The sequence below is a fragment of the Amphiura filiformis genome, chromosome 15 (genome assembly GCF_039555335.1).
Source record: "Amphiura filiformis chromosome 15, Afil_fr2py, whole genome shotgun sequence".
Lineage (NCBI taxonomy): Eukaryota > Metazoa > Echinodermata > Ophiuroidea > Amphilepidida > Amphiuridae > Amphiura > Amphiura filiformis.
In genome coordinates, this window is record NC_092642.1 from 16129720 (window position 1) to 16151369 (window position 21650).

The 21650-nt window shown below is 38.2% G+C and overlaps 2 protein-coding genes across 2 annotated transcripts; both read left to right on the forward strand.

Moving 5' to 3' along the window:
• Positions 1-5319: 5319 nt before the first annotated feature.
• LOC140171310 (uncharacterized) lies at positions 5320-13901 on the forward strand. Its single transcript, XM_072194544.1, has 4 exons — positions 5320-5483; positions 5706-5805; positions 10785-11318; positions 13732-13901. Exons 2-4 carry the CDS (start codon positions 5736-5738, stop codon positions 13899-13901), a joined length of 774 nt encoding a protein of 257 aa, XP_072050645.1. The 5' UTR covers positions 5320-5483; positions 5706-5735.
• Positions 13859-21650, forward strand: LOC140171308 (uncharacterized). Its single transcript, XM_072194543.1, has 5 exons — positions 13859-14300; positions 15410-15511; positions 19182-19430; positions 19819-20343; positions 20997-21650. The coding sequence occupies exons 1-5, from the start codon at positions 14144-14146 to the stop codon at positions 21089-21091; spliced, it is 1128 nt and encodes a 375-aa protein (XP_072050644.1). The 5' UTR covers positions 13859-14143; the 3' UTR covers positions 21092-21650.

Here is a 21650-nt window from a genome sequence, read left to right on the forward strand (position 1 = left end):
CTAAAGAACCGGGGCTTGGTCCAAATCTGGAATGACCGGAGAGCCTGAAAAAGGGACCATTGACCGCCGCATACCCGTACCACCTTTACATGTGAGTGATGGGGATCTAAACACGGGGGGGGGTTCTAGTTGAAGGTGTACGGGGATGTGCCACAGTTTTGGGGTATCTTTTCAGCGAGTTTGGTATATCGATTGGTGGGTTTCAGTGGAGAACAATGCACCAATTGGGAGCATTTGGGTAAATTTGGGCAAATTTGTGTGCTTCTTGTGAAGACTATCTGTAGAAAGTCAGAATCCGAAAGTCTGCGTGGCACCTCCCTGTACATTTGTTTTTCGAAATACCCGTCCCCGGGATCTAAATCTTTTTTGAACAATCCAATTATAGGCCTAGTCATTATTATGTTTTGATGGATCCAAGTGTGTGAACATATATGATCCAAAATAATGATAAAATTGGATGCTTTACTTGCTTACTTGCTTATTTCGGGTGGTTTTCCCGAACCACGACAGCTTTCCATATCCTCCTGTCCTGCATCGCCGTTCCCAGGTCCGATGCTTGTAGTCCAGTGTCCTGCTTGAGAACATCTACATATGTAAGGGGTGGTCTTCCAGGGTTTCTTGTTCCATGTTTGGGTGTCCAGGTTATCAGATTGGCGACAGGTTCGCACTTACTCCTGTAGCAGTGTCCAGCGAAGCGTGTCCTCCTTTCTCTAATCTTCTCTGAGAGTCTTGGAAGATCTCCATACAGCTCTTTGTTGTTTATATGCTGCTTCCAATGGATGTTGTACACTGCCCTGAGCATTCGAGTGTAACAGCCGTCCAGCTCTTTTGATAGTTTTGGAGTTATGGTCCAGGCTTCGCATCCATATGTTAACACAGACTCCACTGTTGCACTGAAAACCCGCAGTTTAAATTTCTTTGGTAGAGCAGACTTCCAGATCTTGTTTAGGCTGTTACATGCTCTCCAAGCCGCTGCCTTACGTGTATTGGATGCTTTACGCCCAATATTTATTGGTCTCGCTATGAGTTGTAAAATATTAGACTCGACTACGTCTCGTCCAGTATTTTAAAACTCATAGCTCGACCAATAAATATGGGCTCAATCGATCCAATTTTATATCAGTGGCGTTGCTAGGTGGCAAGAAGGCACGTGCCCTGGGCGCCGTATTAGGGGCGCCGAATTGGCGTCGGGGGGGGCGCGCCGAATCCACCCTGGTAAAATGTTGGGTAAACAATTCATAATTTTGTGAGTACTGATATAATATGTTGCCACAATTTGCGATTTGCTTCTTCCCTTTTGTCTGTTTGCATGAAAATGAACCGAATTTGGCCATATTGAAGGATTAATATTGCTACAAATAATGTGCATTGACATTTTTTGACCCCTACCCCCATATTAAAACATGCTATTTACTACTAATAGCTAGATGTCATATTATAACATGCTATCTACTGCTGATAGCAAGATGTCATATTGAAACATGCCATCTACTGCTGATAGCAAAATGTAATAATATAACATGCTATCTACTGCTGATATCAAAATGTTATATTAAAACATGCTACCTATAATGCTGATATCAAGATGTCATTAAAACATGCTATTTACTGCTGATAGCAAGATGCCATATTGCAACATGCTATCTACTGCTGATAGCAAAATGTCATATTGAAACATGCTTTCTACTGCTGAGAGCAAAATGTCATATTGAAACATGTTATCTACTGTTGATAGCAAAATGTCATATTGAAACATGCTATCTACTGCTGATAGCAAAATGTCATATTAAAACATGCTATCTACTGCTGATAACAAAATACAGGGTGCCCCCCCCCCCCAAAAAAAAAAGCCCCTCATTGAGCCCTCTTTTTCTCCTATTTCTGAAACGTTGATTAAATATATTTTGGTATGTAAAGAAACCTTTAATCGTTAGCTTTAATAAACCAAAACAATTATTTCAATCAGCTCACAACTTTTGAATATATGCCCTTTTGAATAAAAAATACCCGTTTTTCACTCTGTCCACGGATAGCAAACAGAGTGGTTGGGATGGCTCATGCTGTGGAATGGCCTGCACGATCACCAGACCTCACACCACCACTTGATTTTTTGCTGATGGCAAAATGTCGTATTTAAAAAAAAAAAACATGCTATATCTACTGCTGATAGCAAGATGTTATATTAAAACATGCTATCTACTGCTGAGAGCAAAATGTCATATTGAAACATGCTATCTACTTCTGAGAGCAAAATGTCATATAATTTGAAACATGCTATCTACTGCTAATAGCAAAATGTCATATTAAACATGCTATCTAGGCCTACTGCTGATGGCAAAATGTCATATTAGATCATGCTATCTATACTGCTGATAGCAAGATGTCATATTGAAACATGCGATCTACTTCTGATAGCAAGATGTCATATTGAAACACGCTATCTACTGCTGATAGCAAAATGTCATATTGAAACATGTTATTTACTGATGATAGCAAATGTCATATTGAAACAATGCTATCTACTGCCAATAGCAAAATTTCATATTAAAACATTCTGCTGATGGCAAAATGTCATATTAGAACATGCTATCTTTTGCTGATAGTAAAATGTCACATAATGCTATCTACTGCTGATAGCAAGATGTCATATTAAAACATGCTATCTACTGACTGCTGATAGGAAAATATCATATTTACACATGCTATCTACTGCTGATAGCAAGATGTCATATTTAAACTTGCTATCTACTGCTGATAGCAAAATGTAATATTATAACATGCTAGCTTCTGTTGATAGCAAGATGTCATATTGAAACATGCCATCTACTGCTGATATATAGAAAAATGTAATATTATAACATGCTATCTACATGGAAGAAGAATAGAGCACGAAGTGCGATGGAATTGCAACTCCGATCGTCGATGTGAGGTCAGCGATCGTCACGCTTGCAACATGTGGACGTAGATGGCAGCATCATTTTTCTGTCATTAGCATAAGTCTCCGCAGCACTACGCAGTACTATCGTAGGTGGCAGCAGCATTTTTCTGCAGTTTTCAATAGGCTATCAGCACAGTAATACACAGGGGAAGCCGACGCTGACGCCATCTTTTTGTATTGCGCCAGTATAGAAGTTGCAACGGCCTGCTATCTACTGCTGATATCAAAATGTTATATTGAAACATGCTATCTACTGTTGATGGCAAAATGTCATTTTAGATTATGCTATCTACTGCTGATAGGAAAATGTCATATTGAAACATGCTATCTAGGCCTACTGCCAATAGCAAAATGTCATATTAAAACATGCTATCTTCTGCTGATAGCAAGATGTCATATTAAAACATATGCCATCTACTGCTGATAGCAAAATGTAATATTATAACATGCTATCTACTGCTGATATCAAAATGTTATATTGAAACATGCTATATCTATTGCTGATAGCTGACAGGGGGGTAAATAAGGATAATTTACTGGGTGGGCAATTTAATTTATTTTTGCCCTCAAATTAGGGAAAATAATTTACTAGGTGGGCAGCAATAATTAATTTCATCCAGGCATTTAGATTTTTGGAAATGTAGACCTCATTTTGCGTGGAAGTTGGCTTTGATGTAAAAAGTGGACTTTACCCTCCCTCTAAATGCATCTTAACATAATTTACCAAGAAAAATTGCATATCGTATTATAATATTTCACTTTGGACATTTAAAAATCTTACACTAATTATTATTCACCATTACACCTAGGCAGTAAAGTTCGATGGGAAGGGTAATGTTTTTATTTGGTATTACAGTGAAATAATACTCTGTGACTTCTTGTCACAGACACACATCACTCACAGATTAAAGAAATATAAATTTCTGTTTGGACGAGTGGCATTTTCTAAAATGTATTGAAATTATTTGATAAGAATTTATGAAAATGTGTTAAAAACATGAACAAAACTATTTCTAAAATTTATTAAAAAAATATTACCAAACCAGTATTTGACAAGATATTTACTAGTAATTTCAATATTTAAAGTATTTCCCAGTAATTTACCGTATCAGAGATGCCACTTTTCTTTCTCATGCTGGAATTCCTTCTTTTGTTAAGTCAAAATGACCACACTTTTAATTATCTTCAGCCTATTTTTGTGACTTTTTATCCAAATTTTCACAAAGTTTCAGGGTTTTTGAGTGGCCCAAAGTTGCATTTTTGCGGTATCTGTTGGTATTCCTCGGTAATTTCCACCCTTGTGCACGCTCAAAGACTTGAAATGAGAACTGTATATTATCTGGATTCAAATATAATGTTTCAAGTCTATTAAAACACACCTTGTTCAAGAATAAATTTATGGTCTCATAAGAATTCTTTTAGGTCTTGTGTGGAAATTGCTCAAAATGATATTAATTTTTGGCTTCACATACCATTTTGTACTGTGTGATAATTATTCCTACCCCAAAGTTGTAAACATGGTAAATGAAAAAATTGGCAAATGTTAAGAAAAGACACATCACTTTCATTATTTAACATCACTTTCAAAATGCAAGGTGATTTCAAGATATGCACGTTGGTACTAGTTTTATGATAACTATTATATGGAGCCCAATTTTTTGTGGGCAAAATAATTTACTGGGTGGGCATTTGCCCACCCAGTTAACATGTTATTTACCTCCCTGTGATAGCAAGATGTCATATTAAAACATGCTATCTAATGCTGATAGCAAGATGCCCTATTGAAATATGCCATCTACTGCTGATGGTAAAATATCGTATTAAAACATCTAAACTGTACGCAAGCACAATATCAAATGTCCAAAACCGCTCAGTAGCTATTACGCCAGCTCTAAAAATTAAGCATACGCTGGTTCTTTTGGAAGTCCACAGTCATTAATTAGTTGCATTAACCCAAAATGTCACCATAAATCTCAGGTGGTGGGCGCCGTGCATTCTCTAAATTCAGTAAATTTCCATCGTCAACCGTGTAATTGAATGGGATTATTTTGAAATTTTAAAACGCTTGAAATATCACAAACTCGTTGGGGTTCGATAATGAACCCCACAAAACTAACCGAGTATTATGGAAAATGCCATGCGGCCGAGCGGTTTTGCCGGCGCTCTCCGACCATCATGCCACTCGCCGCCTGATAGATCAAACAAAACCATACATGCATGATAGAAACAAATCAATAGCTAGGTGGAGTCCGAGGCTTTCAATTTTAGGAAACAAACTGGCAACGTTATTTTATTTTACGGTTCACGACTTGGAATTTCACTCAAGGTCAAAATAACATCACAGTCATGTGATCAAAACAGTAAAACCGCGAAATGCGGGCGAAATGACGGCAATACCGGGCGGCAATAATACAGTATTTTTCCGTTGTGTGCTAGTGAAGAATCATGGAAAACAAAATTATTCCGGCTTTTATATTATCATACCTATATTTGGAAGTTGACGCCGGGGCTGGTTTATCGGGTGGTTTATATACTGTATAATAACGTAAGCAAAATAATACAAAGCTCCATCGAACGCCTCAAAGTGGCTTCAAGCTAATTAATAAATGAGCACTACCGTATCGGTAATGACCCATTTATTGCATGTTTATTAAAGATATTGTGTGGTAGACATCACGTTATACTTGCATCGTATCAAGATTTATCTTGAAATTTCAATTGTTGCTTTAAATTTCATAATCCATGACACCACGATTCTTTATATAAGCATTGGTACCGCTAGTATATAGGATATAGAATGGCGATGTATCTTCGGTGGGGATTTCTGCTTGTTGCTGTGCTAGTTGTCACTCCAACGGTTAACTCAGGTAGGCTGTTTGTTTGTTTTCAAATATATTATTCACAGGAAAATGTATTTATATGCTGGTCATGCTGCAAATACAAATTTATAGAGCACACATTTCCGTGACATTTGTAAATTAAAATAAGTGTCAAAGAGAACGTATGAAAGTGTACGAGTATTATTTTGTTTAAACAATGTACGGTATAGCTCCGCATTGTCGGTATACTAGTACATGTGTATAATTTTGTATATACATTGATTTATCAGCAAAACCGTGCTGATTACTATATGTTTAGTTTTAAAGTCGCATGGTTCGGTAAATATAAAGGTACTGAGTTTAGTATTTATGTTTATTTTGGTGTAAATTTAGATTCTGCTTTAGTCTTGCTTGAGAAAGAGGGAAAGTTGGGAATTATATTTTAGCTATCGTCAGTAGATAGCACAATGATAAGTAGCCTATACGTACAATGTTGCTGGGTCCAATCTATCAAAGTCAAATTATACGTTAAAGGGAAAGGCCTATTTCGTGATTTTAGTGTGCTCTTTTCACGGTATGGTTTAATAGATATCCACGAAAACAGCTCCCCCCCCCCCATTTTTAGCTGTAATTTATGAGCATAATTACATGTAGGCCTATTCCTTACTCGCCTTAAAGTCATATTTTTTTCTCAGATATATTGTCCTGTGTTTTTGTAAGTAGTCTGACACTAAATTTACAATTGTTTAAGGGGGTACTACACCCATTGTATTTTTTATGCGGTTTTTTGTATTTTGTGAAGAAATGAGTGATGTACCTCTTTTTGGCTTCTACCTTGAAAAGCATGTAAGCTACATTGATACCGATGCCACCAATAGATCGAGAAGATTTGCCCCTTCATTTTGCATATCATTTTGTCCATTTTTATTCTTATTTTTTTTCTATAAAATGTAAAAAAACGCAAAAAAAAAAATGCAATGGGTGTAGTACCCCCTTAAAGAAGTTACATTCTACACTCACCATTGAATACATTGTTAGCAAGATTATTAGCTTCATGTTTCTAGAAGATTAATATGAAATCCGGGGTATACATGTACTGAGAAAGTAAACAAAATGGCCGCGTAGGTTTGAAAAATGGTAAAGAAAATAGTCCTAGTAAAGTATTCGGTATCAAACCACATAATTTTATTGTTATTTTTGCTATGCAATAAAATGTGTGGTTTGACACCAAATACTTTACTTGGACTATTGTCTTTTCTACTATATGCATTTCAAATAGACCTCACTGTTATGTGAAAATTTGTAGAATGCGTAGGCCTACGTGTACGTGTTTCACTATTTGAAAAGTGAATTCAGCATCAATGACTTTCAGGTTCACTGACAGAATACAAAGAATTAATTCGTAATTAATGCGTTTATGCATAAGATGCATGATTTGAGTATTACCACTTGTTTGCACTAACATGTACATGTATAATACGCGAATCAGTATTTTATAGAATGGATTGAAATTTGTCACGGCCATATCGTCTGTGTCATAGCCAGTTACCATGGTAACATGATGTGGGTCAATAACAAATCTGATTTCCTTTCAGACCTTTTCCCACTTAATTTTAACCAGAAAAGTGTAAATTCTACAAAATTGGTATTGAAATAAAGGTATAAATCAGTTGTTGCACCGCGCAAAAAGCTGACCCAGCTAAGTGCTTCAACCGGCCTAGCCCCCGGTTTTCTTTTTTTTCTTCTTCTTCTTTATTGTACTTTTTACCTTTTTTTCTTTCATTTGACACCAGCCGTGAGTCATACCTTTTTTCAGTTTTCGAGATGTTTAATTGAAAAACATCCCAAAATGTGTGTAACTTTTAAAACTATGGAGTACTACCACCCTCGTTGTTTTTAATGTTTTCTTGGCATCTGTCTCTTTTATTCGACACCACCCAAGGGTCACATCTTTCCCCCGAGATATTTAAAAATGCTTAAAAAGACCAAAATATGCCCTTACCAAAGGTCGAGGCCTTATCTAAGCCTCGACTTAGCCTCAGAAAATAAGCCTCATGAATAGCCTCATATCCTTAGCCTCGTCTTAGCCTTACCTTAGCCTCACCTTAGCCTGAAAATTAGCCTAATTATGCAAATTAGATAAGCCTCAAATAATTAGCCTCAAATAATAAGCCTCAAATCATTAGCCTCAAATCATTAGCCTCGCATTATTAGCCTCGTAATATTAGCCTCGTAAATAACTAGCCTCGTCTTAGCCTTACCTTAGCCTCACCTTAGCCTGAAAATTAGCCTAATTATGCAAATTAGATAAGCCTCAAATAATTAGCCTCAAATAATTAGCCTCGTAATATTAGCCTCGTAAATAACTAGCCTCGTCTTAGCCTTATCTTAGCCTCGTCTTAGCCTGAAAATTAGCCTAATTATTTAAATTAGTTAAGCCTCGCAATATTTAGAGGCTAAGCTAAGACAAGGCTAATAATTTGAGGCTATTTTACGAGGCTAAACATTACATGCATGCAGGGACGGTTGGGCTATTTATTGATCCAGCTAGGTGATAAGTGTTACTGATATTTTTGGGGTGTTATGAAGTGGGGGTAGGGTTATTTGGTGAGTTGCATTTGGAGAGTTCCAATATGGTGAGTTGTCAATTGGAAAATCCAACTATGGTGAGTTGTCATTTGGTAAGAGTTCCAATATGGTGCAAGTTGTCACCTTGAGCATACTAGTATTGGAAAGTTTTATTTGTAAAGTTGGGATATGGTGTGCTGTCAATGTTACAGGACAGTTGTATTTTGAAGTGGGAGGGGGTAATTTGTAGAGTTGTCACCTTTAGCGTATTGGAAGAGTTTATCTTTATGACACGTACACCATATCCCAATGTCACCAAACAACTCTTTTAATATGCTAAAGGTGACAACTCACCATAAGAACTCTCAAAATGACCATCCCCCACTTAAAAGTACAAACATCCCCATATACCACATGTCCACATCTCAACTTTTACCAAATAGAACTCCCGCATATAACTCTTTCAAATCGGGTGTAGGTGAAAACTCACCACACTTGAACTCTCCAGATGACCCTCACTTCAAAGTAGAAACATCTCCAATACATTGACTATATTGCATGCACACCACTTCATCCCAACTTAACATAACACTTCCAATATGACAACCTATCATATTTCATTATTTGAACTTTCCCAACAACATTAACTCACCATATTTGAACTCTCTAAATAACCCACCCCCAATTTAAAGTACAAACATCCCCAAACATCAATTAACATAACACCCTAACAACATCAGTGCAGTAACACGTTTTCACCAGGGTCAGCCAGCATCAAACTGCAGTATACATGTCTGCAGACTACAATACATGCATGTCTGCTGAATTCGACAACCTCAAAAAGGCCATATTTCCTGATGAAAAAGAAGCAATAAAATACATACTTTGAAACTTACGAAAAGCTGATTTTTCTTCCAGAGACATGGTTGCCATGCTCCCCATGAACTAGGCACCAGTAAAAAAGCCTAAAATACCCTTTAAACTGTTAATTTTTCAAAATTATTGGCAATTCTGAGCAGCATACAGTAGTCTGCTCCCTGACAGTTGGTGACCTCTGACCTATCATGTGACCATATTTTTGAGGCTAATAATAGCCTCAAAAAAGTTGAGGTTAATTTTAGCCTCAAAATTAAAGCAGGCCAAGACGAGGTTAATTTTTAGCCTCAAAAACATTTCAGGCTAAGACGAGGTTAATTTCTTAGCCTTGTCACCGATAAGGTTAATTTCTTAGCCTCGATGGCTAAGTTGAGGTTAATTTTTAGCCTCAAAAGATATCGAGGCCAAGTTGAGGCTAAGGTAAGGCTTATTTAGCCTCGACTTATGGTAAGGGTGAATATTGACCCCGGGTAGGGGAACATTCTTTTCTCTTTTTTTTTCGAGACGTTTCAATGCTAAAATGAACAAAATTGAGGACAATATGTACCCTAAAATCGTGCCAAAGGATGATGCATAGGGCTTTTACAACTTTTGGTTAATTTAGTCCCGGTATTTTGATCCAGTACACAAGTTTTAGCTTTTTCCAGACATTTAGAGGAGCTGCCGTATACGATTTACATTATAGAAAGGATGGATTATAACTCTCATTTTTGAGATCGAGATGAAAAAAAGAAATTTCCAAGGGGACGTCTCGCAGATCTGTTTACAGAATTGCTTTCCCGAGAGGAATGCGCGCGAAGCGTGCGGCAGTTTGGCATTTTAATACTAAATGGCCTAAAATGGGGTGAATTTTGGGTCTAAAATATGTAGACCAAAAGGAAGATGCAAATCGTAAATTTTGCCACAACATATATCTGTCGACTGAGCAGGGGAGGGACAGAAATATGGCTCAAATGTAGAATAAATATAGGCGAAGCTCGCAAAAATTGGCACTTTTGTGGCTAAAATGACCAAATGTTAGGATAATTCGGCCAGAAACCCACTTCCAGGCGGAAACATGGGGGGGTGATTGTATGGACCACCATAACAAAATATGGGGGTTATCCCCCATCCCCCGGGAAATACGCCTATAGGCTGATGAGGGCGATTTGTGGAGAGGTGATGGGATGCGCACATTATTTTGTCGATCTTGCAAAATCATTAGTTCTTTATCTGCATCACCGCAACGCGCCTGACCAACATCATTGTAGGCCCAATAGGGGCTATATTACGAATTTATTTATTGTAATCGTAATGTCCCCACTTTTTATTTTAGTCCCCACTTTGACGGTGAAAATCCTATGGTCCACTTTAACGGTTCGGTGGTACCTTCCCCTTCTCTCTCCCTTTCTCTCTTCCCGTCTCTCTTTTCCCTCTTTTTTAAGGATCCCTGTAGGTAACGCGCGCAGCATTGGATCCAACACAAATGCTCTTGTGAGAAGGAAGGTAGATTTGGTCTTGCAAGTTGGCGACATTACACTGGTACATTTTTACCACTTTGTAACATTGACTTCAATTTTGTTTTTCAAACTTTGCCTTTTCAGAATGTTCAGTGGGTCAAGAAGTAGCTAATCGGAGTGGATACTTATATACAATTACAATTGTATTAGTTGATAATGTCATATCATGTGATGGTATCATAACGTCGTGGCAGTTTTGGCCTAAAAACTCATTCTCATTCAAAGCCTTGGTATTACGACAATTAGCGGATGGGAATCCATCAAGCTGGACCATTATAGGAACCAATGACATTCCTGTATCCGATGTGGTACCTAACCAGAAGAGTACATACATTGTCCCAGTTGGTGATCGAATTGAAGTCCAAAATGGTGACGTCATCGGGATAGCGCAGTACCATGTAAATCCGTTGATAGCGGCAGGTTCCTCTTATTTCCATGGTTCTACTGGAAGTGGTACACTCCTGCACGTTGCTATCAATGCACAAACATCTAATTATTTAACAAATGGTGAGATTTTCAGTCTAACGCCAGGTAGCACGATAAGCACTGTAACGAGTCAATCGATTGGAGGAGCAGCTGAACCTTTACAGGTGTCGCTTTCTGCAAACGTTGAACCAGGTATTTGAGATGTCAGTATAGTACAGGGCGTATCAAAATAAAGTAAACAGTTCGAAAAATTCTACTAGATTAACAAGTACGAGGTATTTGGTCAAACTGCTCTATAGTCGATCGCTTAATCAACATCTTATCCACTCGCAACTGCAAAGTCACTGGAGTGTGACCACCCGGCTATAGATCTCACACCACTAAATCAGAGTCCTATAGAGATATGTGCTAAATTTGCCTTAAGAAAACGTCATTTTTTCTTCACAGGAGCGACTCAGTTTTTTAAAGCGACAGCTATGATGGTTGAAATCAGCCCTTGCCTGATCCCTCTGGCTGGGAAAAAATATAGGTTGACCGTCATTATTTTTTACGACTGGCCCTCGAAGTCTCGATGTCCGGGAATTGCCTATTTTACAGGCAAAATCATGCCAGTGTTTCTGTAAAGAAAAGGTTGCTTAAAATCATTAAAAGTTATTCGATCTCTCCCATCTGTGGTACACTTGCAGTATTTAACATTACTAATCATGACCAATCCAAATTTTGCCAAAATTATGCAAATTTCTGCTCATTTTAATGCATAAATTGGGAATGCATGGTTTTTTTCTGAGAAGTAAAATTAAGGGCGCACAACCATATAATTCTATTCGGTGGTGTGAAATCATAAAGACTCAATGGCTATTTCGTGAACCGAGTACAAATGCAGTTGTGCGAATCGTTGCAGGTGGTCACAAGATGGTGCTCCTCCATAGCAAAGGAGAACTCATGTGCACAGTTTATCCCTTACATATCCTGTGTCTTGAATAGCTATATGTGGTTAACCAGTGTGGTTAAGAGGCTAGGAAATAATTCCTAATATCTCATACCCTAGTATGCCTTTATCTAATCTTGCCACGCATGACAACTTAATATTTAGCCTTACACCCGGGAAAGAGTCTGTTAAGTGGAGGAATTTTTTAGCCTTTTTTATAAACATGTTTTCAATTGGCTTATAGCCATCACATGCTGACAATATACATAACTGATTGGTTAATCAAAACTACCATTTCATGGTCAGGCCTAATCACAAAGTAAACACATCATCTGTAATTAGAAAACTATGCAGCAGGCGATTTACTTCAGAAAAAGTTTAATATAATTACATTGCACAAAACTAAGTCCATTATCTATAGTTAATTGAATGTTTATTGACTCTTGTAATAACCCAGTTAATTAAATGTTAGAAATCACTTTTGACCCTGACATAAAAATTCCTTTAAAAAGGAACGTGCGCCCAATGTGAGCTTGGTCGTGATGTGGTGAATTTCATGGTGTTTAGATTTAGCACTACCGGGTAATTATCTCTTGCAAACCCGGTGATCGACACTTCATTATAGAAATCAGACCTGTTGATAGGTTGTAAGAGGGGATAGCCTTTTCCAGGCATAAATTGGGCCATATATATAAAGAAAGTTTTGCTACTTTGCAACGCAATAAAAAACTAAATACAAAATGAGGTTTTTTAAAATATTGTTTTCCAGAGTCAAGACGCAGGTATCATTATTAAGTCTCATATGACTTATTTATTGTCGAATAAGTGCAGAGTAGGTTAGATATGAATATTAAATGTTAGACCAAAGTAGCTCAAAGTACATGTACTATACACCTGATCCGTGAACTTGTCTTTTTTAAAGACAAATTCTTGTTTGGTATTGTGATCGCTTTGAATCCCCACTAATGGCCCCAGATCTCCTGATCTTATTTACACCACTAGATTTCTTGTAGGCTATCTGAAATCAAAGATTTTCACAAGTCCTCCTTTTCATGTTGTATTGACCTTGCGCAACTGCATTTTATTCGTCTCACAAAAATAGCCACCGAGTCCTTATTAAATGGTCACACGCCAGTTATGTTACGGTTACTAGTTGTTGGAGGACAAGGAGTTGACTCGGCTATCACCTAGGACCAAGTACCTCGTACATTTTAATGTGGTACCATTTTTAAACGGTTTACTTTATTTTGTTTAATATGCTCTGTATAACACATGCATACATACGGTATACTTAAATACATACATGACATACGGCTACAAGTTTTATATAGCTCAATTACATCTAAAACAAGGCGCTGTACCTTGAATAAACAAAATTAGAACATATAAATATGAACAACATGAATAGCAAAATTAATCAAATATGGTACAGAAAGAATCAATCAATATGAGAACATGTGAGTCGTCAGATGTTTAAATGCTGGCATCGAAGATGTTTTAATATTTGATCGTAAATCTTCCGCAATTTGGGTCCAAACATTCACCTCCGGTAATCATCACATTACATCGTCATATCATTATTATATACTACCTACACCGGGCCACATCTAACATTTACCATCATAACCGTAGCACAGCCATAACTAACATTGTTCCACTCTATGTTCTTTTCTCTAGGTTGTTCAGTCGGGCAACAGGTTGTGAATCGAGGAGGAATACTGTCTAATGTACGAATCGCAATGGTCTTGATTGACAATACCGTATCATGCAATGGGGTCATTGCATCATGGCAGTATTGGCCTAAACAATCATTCCCATTCAAAGCTATCGTATTCAGACAGGTTTGACAGGTACCACCGGTGGCTCTACTTCCACTTGGAATATAATTGGTATAAATGACATTCCCGCATCAAACGTAATAGCCAACAAGATTAATAGATACAACATTCCAACTGGTGATCGAATCGAAGTCCAAACTGGTGATGTAATCGGGATTGCGCACTACGATGATGGTCCGGTGATAGCTGCGGACGCAGCCGATGCAGCGAACCCTGGCACCCTTCTTCAAGTGGCAGTTAATAGCTGCCAAATGCAGTGTAATGTTTTGACGGAATCTGAAATTGGTAACCTAGAGCTGGGCAGTACGATAACAACAGTCTCATCCGCAGACATTTCTGGAGGATCCTCCTCGAGCTTTCAAGTTTCACTTTCAGCTGAAGTTATTATGCCACCATATTCCACGACTGGTAAGACAAATTACTGTCTTTACATGTTTAAATGTTGATATATAAAATTTTCTGTTGAAATAGTGTGCTGATTATTGTTGCTCAAATTGCAAAAAAAAAAAAAAGAATAAAAGTGTATTTCTGTTGGCAAACTTACTCTAAGAGCACACTGATCTACTCAGTAGATAACGTTAGATGTCCTTTACAAGTAACATATCTTAAAATACCAATCATGGCCCACATTTTATATTATAATGTACCTGCCATGATGCAGTCATGTCTACAGTAGAATTCAATTCGACCTTTGCAGGACTTAAACCCCATTAAAAGCTATTAAACCAAGATAACACTCATTGAAAACAGCTCAACTGATTAAATCATATCTTCTCTGGTTAAATACACACAACATATGTGTCTGCTTTAAACGTACAATGGAGCAATGAGCTGGGATTATACTTTCAGTTGGGTGAACGATTATAAAGCGAGCGCTAGAGAACAATTGTGTGTGGTCTTTGTTTACGAAATGAGACAATACATGCTTATTGTTAACCAGCGTTCTTGAAAATGAGAAACATGGTGGTTTGCAGACTTAACACGGGTTGGAAATAATTTCTTCATATTTTTTGGTGTTATCTGTCGTTTACATATCCTTCCTAAAACACCAAAGTACGAGTATTTCCAAACATCTAAATTAGCTAAAATTTAGGACATGTTACAAAACTATATTGTCTAGAATTTTAGAAGAGTACTTTTAATATTGGCCGGTTATTTTTCACACAGCGACGTTAACTAGGCAATGTACTATTACCTATAACATTAACTAAAACACCAAAGTACGAGTATTTCCAAACATCTAAATTAGCTAAAAATTTAGGATATGTTACAAAACTATATTTTCTAGAACTTTAGAAGAGTACTTTTAATATTGGCCGGTTATTTTTCACACAGCGACGTTAACTAGGCATATCCCCATACTTTTAACGTAGGCTATTTGTAGAGGTCACGCGTCAATGGGAAAGAGCACTGTGTATTTTGTATAGGAAAACGGACAGTAACTGCAGTATGCATGCCGTTTTACTAATCAAACTATTTAAAACAATATTTATTTTTATCCTCAACTCTTGTTCAAGGTTCTGTGTGGTTCAGCAAATCGTTACATCAAATATCAGAAAGTCGTGGGAGTATAACCCTTACTATAGAAACCAATCCCTCTATTACATTAACCACTGTGGGTAAGTTGAATATTCATCAAATGGCGGGAAATACCATTTGAAACATTTTCTACACTGTTCACACCAATATGTATAATAGTACAACCGTACTATGATACTGTATTGTATATACTTACTTATTACACAGCGTCAGACAGATCTAGATAGACTTTGAAAATTAACTATTTCTATCTTTGAACAAGTTCATTTGGATTGTTAGATTTAAATGTTGGCAACTCTTTTTATACGAATCCAATAAAAATGAAGATGTTAAACTCACAGTTTAGTGACGTTTCACTAGAGGTTTCATCAGACTGGCAACTCTGACTGCTTCCTTTCATACGGACGTAATGCAGTGAGAGACCTCCGATCGCTTGAAAACACTGAACGGAAAATATCGCGTTTCAGATGTCATAGAGTATTCTCACTACGGACAAAACACAGTGATCTGATTCCAACCAGTTTAAAGCTCAAATGTCCAATCAATACAGTCCGAGCACGTGCTTTCGTTAAATAAGCAGAGAAAGCTTTGTTAAATGAGAGCATTCGCGTAATTTCCAACAAAACCAGGTTTTTAGAGGAAGAGAAAACTCGATTTAACGCCGATTTAAAGTCCCGCGATGTAAACAAAGACCTGTCAATTCAAATCTCGCGCCATGTTGAAAACTCTCGCGAGAAAGAATTCCAATATGTCCGTGCCCGTCAAACACGGAAGTTGAAAGAGCTAGCGGAAAAACAGGGCAAATCGGCAAATAGTAATGCAAATGGGAACAATTCTCATGCGGAACCGGACTTGAGTGGCACTCAACTGAAGCGATAGGTCAAAAACCTGTCAAAATACAACATGATGCAGTCATGTCTACAGTAGAATTCAATTCGACCTTTGCAGGACTTAAACCCCATTAAAAGCTATTAAACCAAGATAACACTCATTGAAAACAGCTCAACTGATTAAATCATATCTTCTCTGGTTAAATACACACAACATATGTGTCTGCTTTACACGTACAATGGAGCAATGAGCTGGGATTATACTTTCAGTTGGGTGAACGATTATAAAGCGAGCGCTAGAGAACAATTGTGTGTGGTCTTTGTTTACGAAATGAGACGATACGTGCTTATTGTTAACCAGCGTTCTTGAAAATGAGAAACATGGTGGTTTGCAGACTTTACGGTTTGGAAATAATTTCTTCATATTTTTTGGTGTTATCTGTCGTTTACATATCCTTCCTAAAACACCAAAGTACGCATATTTCCAAACATCTAAATTAGTTAAAAATTTAGGACATGTTACAATACTATATTGTCTAGAATTTTAGAAGAGTACTTTTAATATTGGCCGGTTATTTTTCACACAGCGACGTTAACTAGGCAATGTTCTATTACCTATAACATTAACTAAAACACCAAAATACGCATATTTCCAAACATCTAAATTAGCTAAAAATTTAGGACATGTTACAAAACTATATTTTCTAGAACTTTAGAAGAGTACTTTTAATATTGGCCGGTTATTTTTCACACAGCGACGTTAACTAGGCATATCCCCATACTTTTAACGTAGGCTATTTGTAGAGGTCACGCGTCAATGGGAAAGAGCACTGTGTATTGTGTATAGGAAAACGGACAGTAACTGCAGTATGTGAACTGTCAGAAGCTCAAAATAGAGTGTTAGCTCGCGGCCTTGGATACGGGGTAAGTCCAGATAATCTAACTCACTCGTCCATTGTTGATGAGCATATCGTTGCGTGTGAGAGAGCGTGTTGGAAGCTTCCCAAACCTGAAGCAGCACAGTTACCAGCTGAAATAGTAGGAACGTTAAAATCCGCGAAATTACCACCCTCAAATATCAGTCAAGTTGAGCGTGTCAATCTCCAAAAAGAGGAGTCCATCATGGTCTTGGGGGCTGACAAAGGACGGGCAACGGTTGTCATGGACAAAACGGGGTACCAACAAAAAATGTGCTCTCTCTTCAGCGACTCCAAGACTTATGAGAAATTAGATCGAGATCCCACGCCAAAACACAAAAGAGAGCTGGTTTCAATACTACAAATGCTAGCGAAAGAAGACAAAATCAAGAAAGTGTTCCCAGAATTTATGGTAGTCCTAAAATTCATAAGGACGGTACGCCACTTCGCCCTATAGTGGACTTTACTATGGGTCATAACGTGGCCAAATCTCTTGCCGATATTTTGAGCCCTATTGTTGGCCAACATGAGCACCATGTTCTAAACTCTAAAAGTCTAGCGGAAGATCTTAAAGATGTTACCCTTGAGGAAGATGAGATCCTTAATTCACACGATGTGGTGGCGCTTTTTACAAGCACCCCCATTGATACCACCCTTCACATACTCAGAGAAAGACTTAACGAGGACAAAGATCTCAAAAATAGAACCCTCCTCACTGCTAATGACATAATAGAACTTACTAAATTTTGTCTCGCTACGGTTGCCTACTTCAGCTATTCAGGTCAGATTTATCGACAATGTTTCGGCATGGCCACGGGTAGCCCCCTGAGCCCCATGTTGTAATATCTTTATGGAGTGGCTAGAGCAGAAAGCTATCTCCAAGGCCCCGGAAAGCTGTCGCCCACGTCTCTGGAAGAGATACGTTGATGATGTGTTAGAAATTTTACGCAAAGGACAAGTTGACAACCTAACTGATCGTTTAAATACCATTGATCCCACCGGTAGCGTCAAATTTACTTGTGAGCAAGAGCAAGACGGTTCTATTCCCTTCCTTGGTACCCTGATCACAAGAAAGCCAGACGGGTCAGTGAAACTCAGTATATACAGGAAGAAAACGCACACTGATCAGTACCTTCAGTTCTCCTCCCACCATCCTCTCTATCAAAAATTAGGAGTCGTCAGAACCCTACTAGACAGGAGTGAGGCGTTAGTCACTGAGGAAGCGGACAGACAGAAAGATATACGCGAAGCGTTATCTGGCTGCGGTTATCTAGATTGGTCGATCACAAAAAGTCAAACAAAATAGAGCCACTCCAAAAACAAAGTCTACCCCAAAGAATAAAGATGACAGTGAAAAACTAAAGGCATAGTTGTAGTCCCCTTTATAGAGGGATTATCTGAGCGAGTTTCAAGAGTTTTCAAAAAACATGGATTTTCTACTGCTATGAAACCCCATCGCACCATCCGCAGTATGCTTGTTCACCCCAAGGAGGACAAACTCCTCTCTCGATAAAAGCAGAGGCAATCTATGAAATCCCCTGCGGGGATTGTGCTGGTACTCATTGGAGAAACCGGCTCGGTGTTCCTCTCAAAGAACACCAAAAAGAGGTGGAGAAATTTGAAACTAAGCACTACACATGAGCCAGCCGCAAGTCATCTATCACAGACATTCACAAATCAGCTATCACCGATCATGTTGCCTCTACAAATCATTCCATCAATTGGGAGGACTCAAAAGTCATCGACAGAGACCACTAGGTGGCTGAAAGAAGCCATCTTGATACGCCGAAAAGAAAACGACACTATAAACTAGCCTTAACTAGCTGCAAGGGGGCTTACTCATTCAACAACAACTTTGACCAACTCATAACACCCTCTATAGCGGTTCCTGTTGCCTATAAAAGGAAGCAGTCAGATGTGATGAGTTGCCAGTCTGATGAAACCACTAGTGAAACGTCACTAAAAATGTGAGTTTAACAAACTATTTCTATGTTTACAAACAGAAATCCAGACGGCCGATAGTCGAGGTACAGCACGAGCCGGTACTGATTATACACCCATTAGTAGCAAATTGGTAGAGATTGGCCCTTCACAAACATCCAAGTCATTCTCGGTGTCAATCCTCCCTGATGAAGAAGAGGAATATGATGAGACGTTTGTAGTGGCTATCGTTAGCAGTACATCAGGAGCAATATCTGAACCTAGAGAAACAACTATTACCATTGTGGATGATGACGAGTCTGCTAAATCAGGTAATTTGTGAGCTACCATAGACGATCAGCAGAAGGAGATGACCATCATATTGGCACATGATAAAATTTGTTATACGTATATTATTATACGATATATAAGTCTTGTTTTTCTAATATGTAGGCCTAGCAGAAAAACAAACATTGTGTAATACTTACTAAACTAGCGCAACAGTTTTTTTCATAATCCTTTTCATGATCTGCAGGGGCGTATTCAGGGGGTTCGAAGTGCGTGAGCGCAAACATGCAGAATCTGCCAGTTTTGTGGCTATTCGTGTCGCCGCGTACCTTGGGATACAAGGTTTCTGTAATCTTCCCTCGTGTGGACCCATATTTTCCTCAACACGTTCAAGAATCTCTAATAAATCATTTTCTTACCATTTGCACCCAGGATGTTCTATTGGACATGAGGTTGTAGATCGAACGGCAGATTTTTCCCATCACAAACTTGTTGCTGTTCTTCAGGATAACGCAGTTCCATGTAAAGGACTCGTAACCAAATGGGAGTTTTGGCCTCACAAGTCGGCATCTTTTAAAGCTGTGGTGTTCAGACAAACTGAATCTGCAAACACCGCGATGTGGAAGATTATCGGTGTGAATGACATTCCCGTATCAAGTGTGGTAGCAAACAAGATTAAGAAGAACACATACATTGTCCCAGCTGGTGACAGAATCGAAGTAAAGAGAGGTGATGTAATCGGCATAGCTCAGTACGATGATAATCCACTTCTAGCATCTGATTTGTCTGAGACTGGGACTACATTGTATGTTGCTTATAGTACCGAGACCTCAGAAATTCTTTCCGAATCTGAGATAACCGACCTTAAGCCAGGTAGCATCATTAAAACGGTTACAATTGAGACACTGGGTGGAGCTGGACCATTGTTGGTCTCTTTCTCAGCCGAAGTTGAGCCAGGTGCGTACATAGGGACATTTACTTTAGTCTATAGACACTCCGGTTAATGTATCTTTGCCCCCTTGAAATGAGACGCCCCCTGATGAGAATTTTGTGAATGAATTAAACCGATGCACTACACTGACCCAATTATAGTGGAGCTCTGCCAATTTTCGTAATCAAAGTGGCAGCAGGGATTATAGAGCAATTGCCGGCTGGGGTCAAAGTTCGAGAGGGAGAAATCTTAGCGCTTCTGGGACAGCATTCTCGAAGCTGTCTACATGGACAGGGCATGGTGTTGTGATCGAGGTTCTATTTTTTGTAACAAGCGATTAAAATTGTGAAGATCAAAATCGTTACTTATAAAATGCAGTAAAATATATCCACATCAAAATACCGGTCCCTGTTGTGTGCTTTTCCTAGATGAGTTTTCACGAAGGACCCTTGAAATGTATAATTTGCAAATTATGCACTGGACTACGTTAACATTAACAAATTGTAGGTTTTACTGCCAGCCTGTGGGGGTCAACATCAGGGGACCAGTTAAGTCCTGTGTGGGAAGAGATTATGACATGCTGCATGCTGTTCACTTACGCCCTGTTCTTATACGACACTACATGTTTCGTTTTACTCTCCTTTTCTAACCTCTATTTGTCATATTTTTCTTCATATAGAATCCCAAGGCAATGGTGCCGCGCATCTCTACCAATCCTGGATGACAATGGCTATCTTCTTTGCATCCGTCTCGACTCTTATTTATTTATATTAAAATGATGGACTTTAAATTTTAAGGGTGCATGAAGGTCATTCGAAGTGAAACATTTCAGATATTGTTTTGTATTGTATCTTTAAAAGATACATTTTCAAAAAGGAAATGATGCAGGGAATCCAACAAAGCACAGCAGATTTCTGACAAAATGAGCAGTTCTTGAGAAAAATTTTGATTTTATATGCCAATTGTTTTCATCCACCACAACCACTTACCTTAAATTACCAAATCGACGAAAACTGAATAATATACGTACAAATCTATAAACAAGTTCACCAGGATTGTCAGTAGATATCATTTATAAAATTTCATGTAAACAAATCCAATTGATTATTTGGTAAAATGATGTTAAACATACCTAACAATGACGTTTTATTTCGTGCTACATCGTCAGTAGACTTCGGTTGTATATATAAATGCGCTTTTATAAATGCGCACGTGACCAGATGGCCAGCGCCATATTTGCATTACATCACTGTCAATCACTGAAATGGCGACCATTGAAGGAGTGGCTACAGTTGTGACCTTGTTTCGTGGCTAGCACTGGCAAGGAACATTG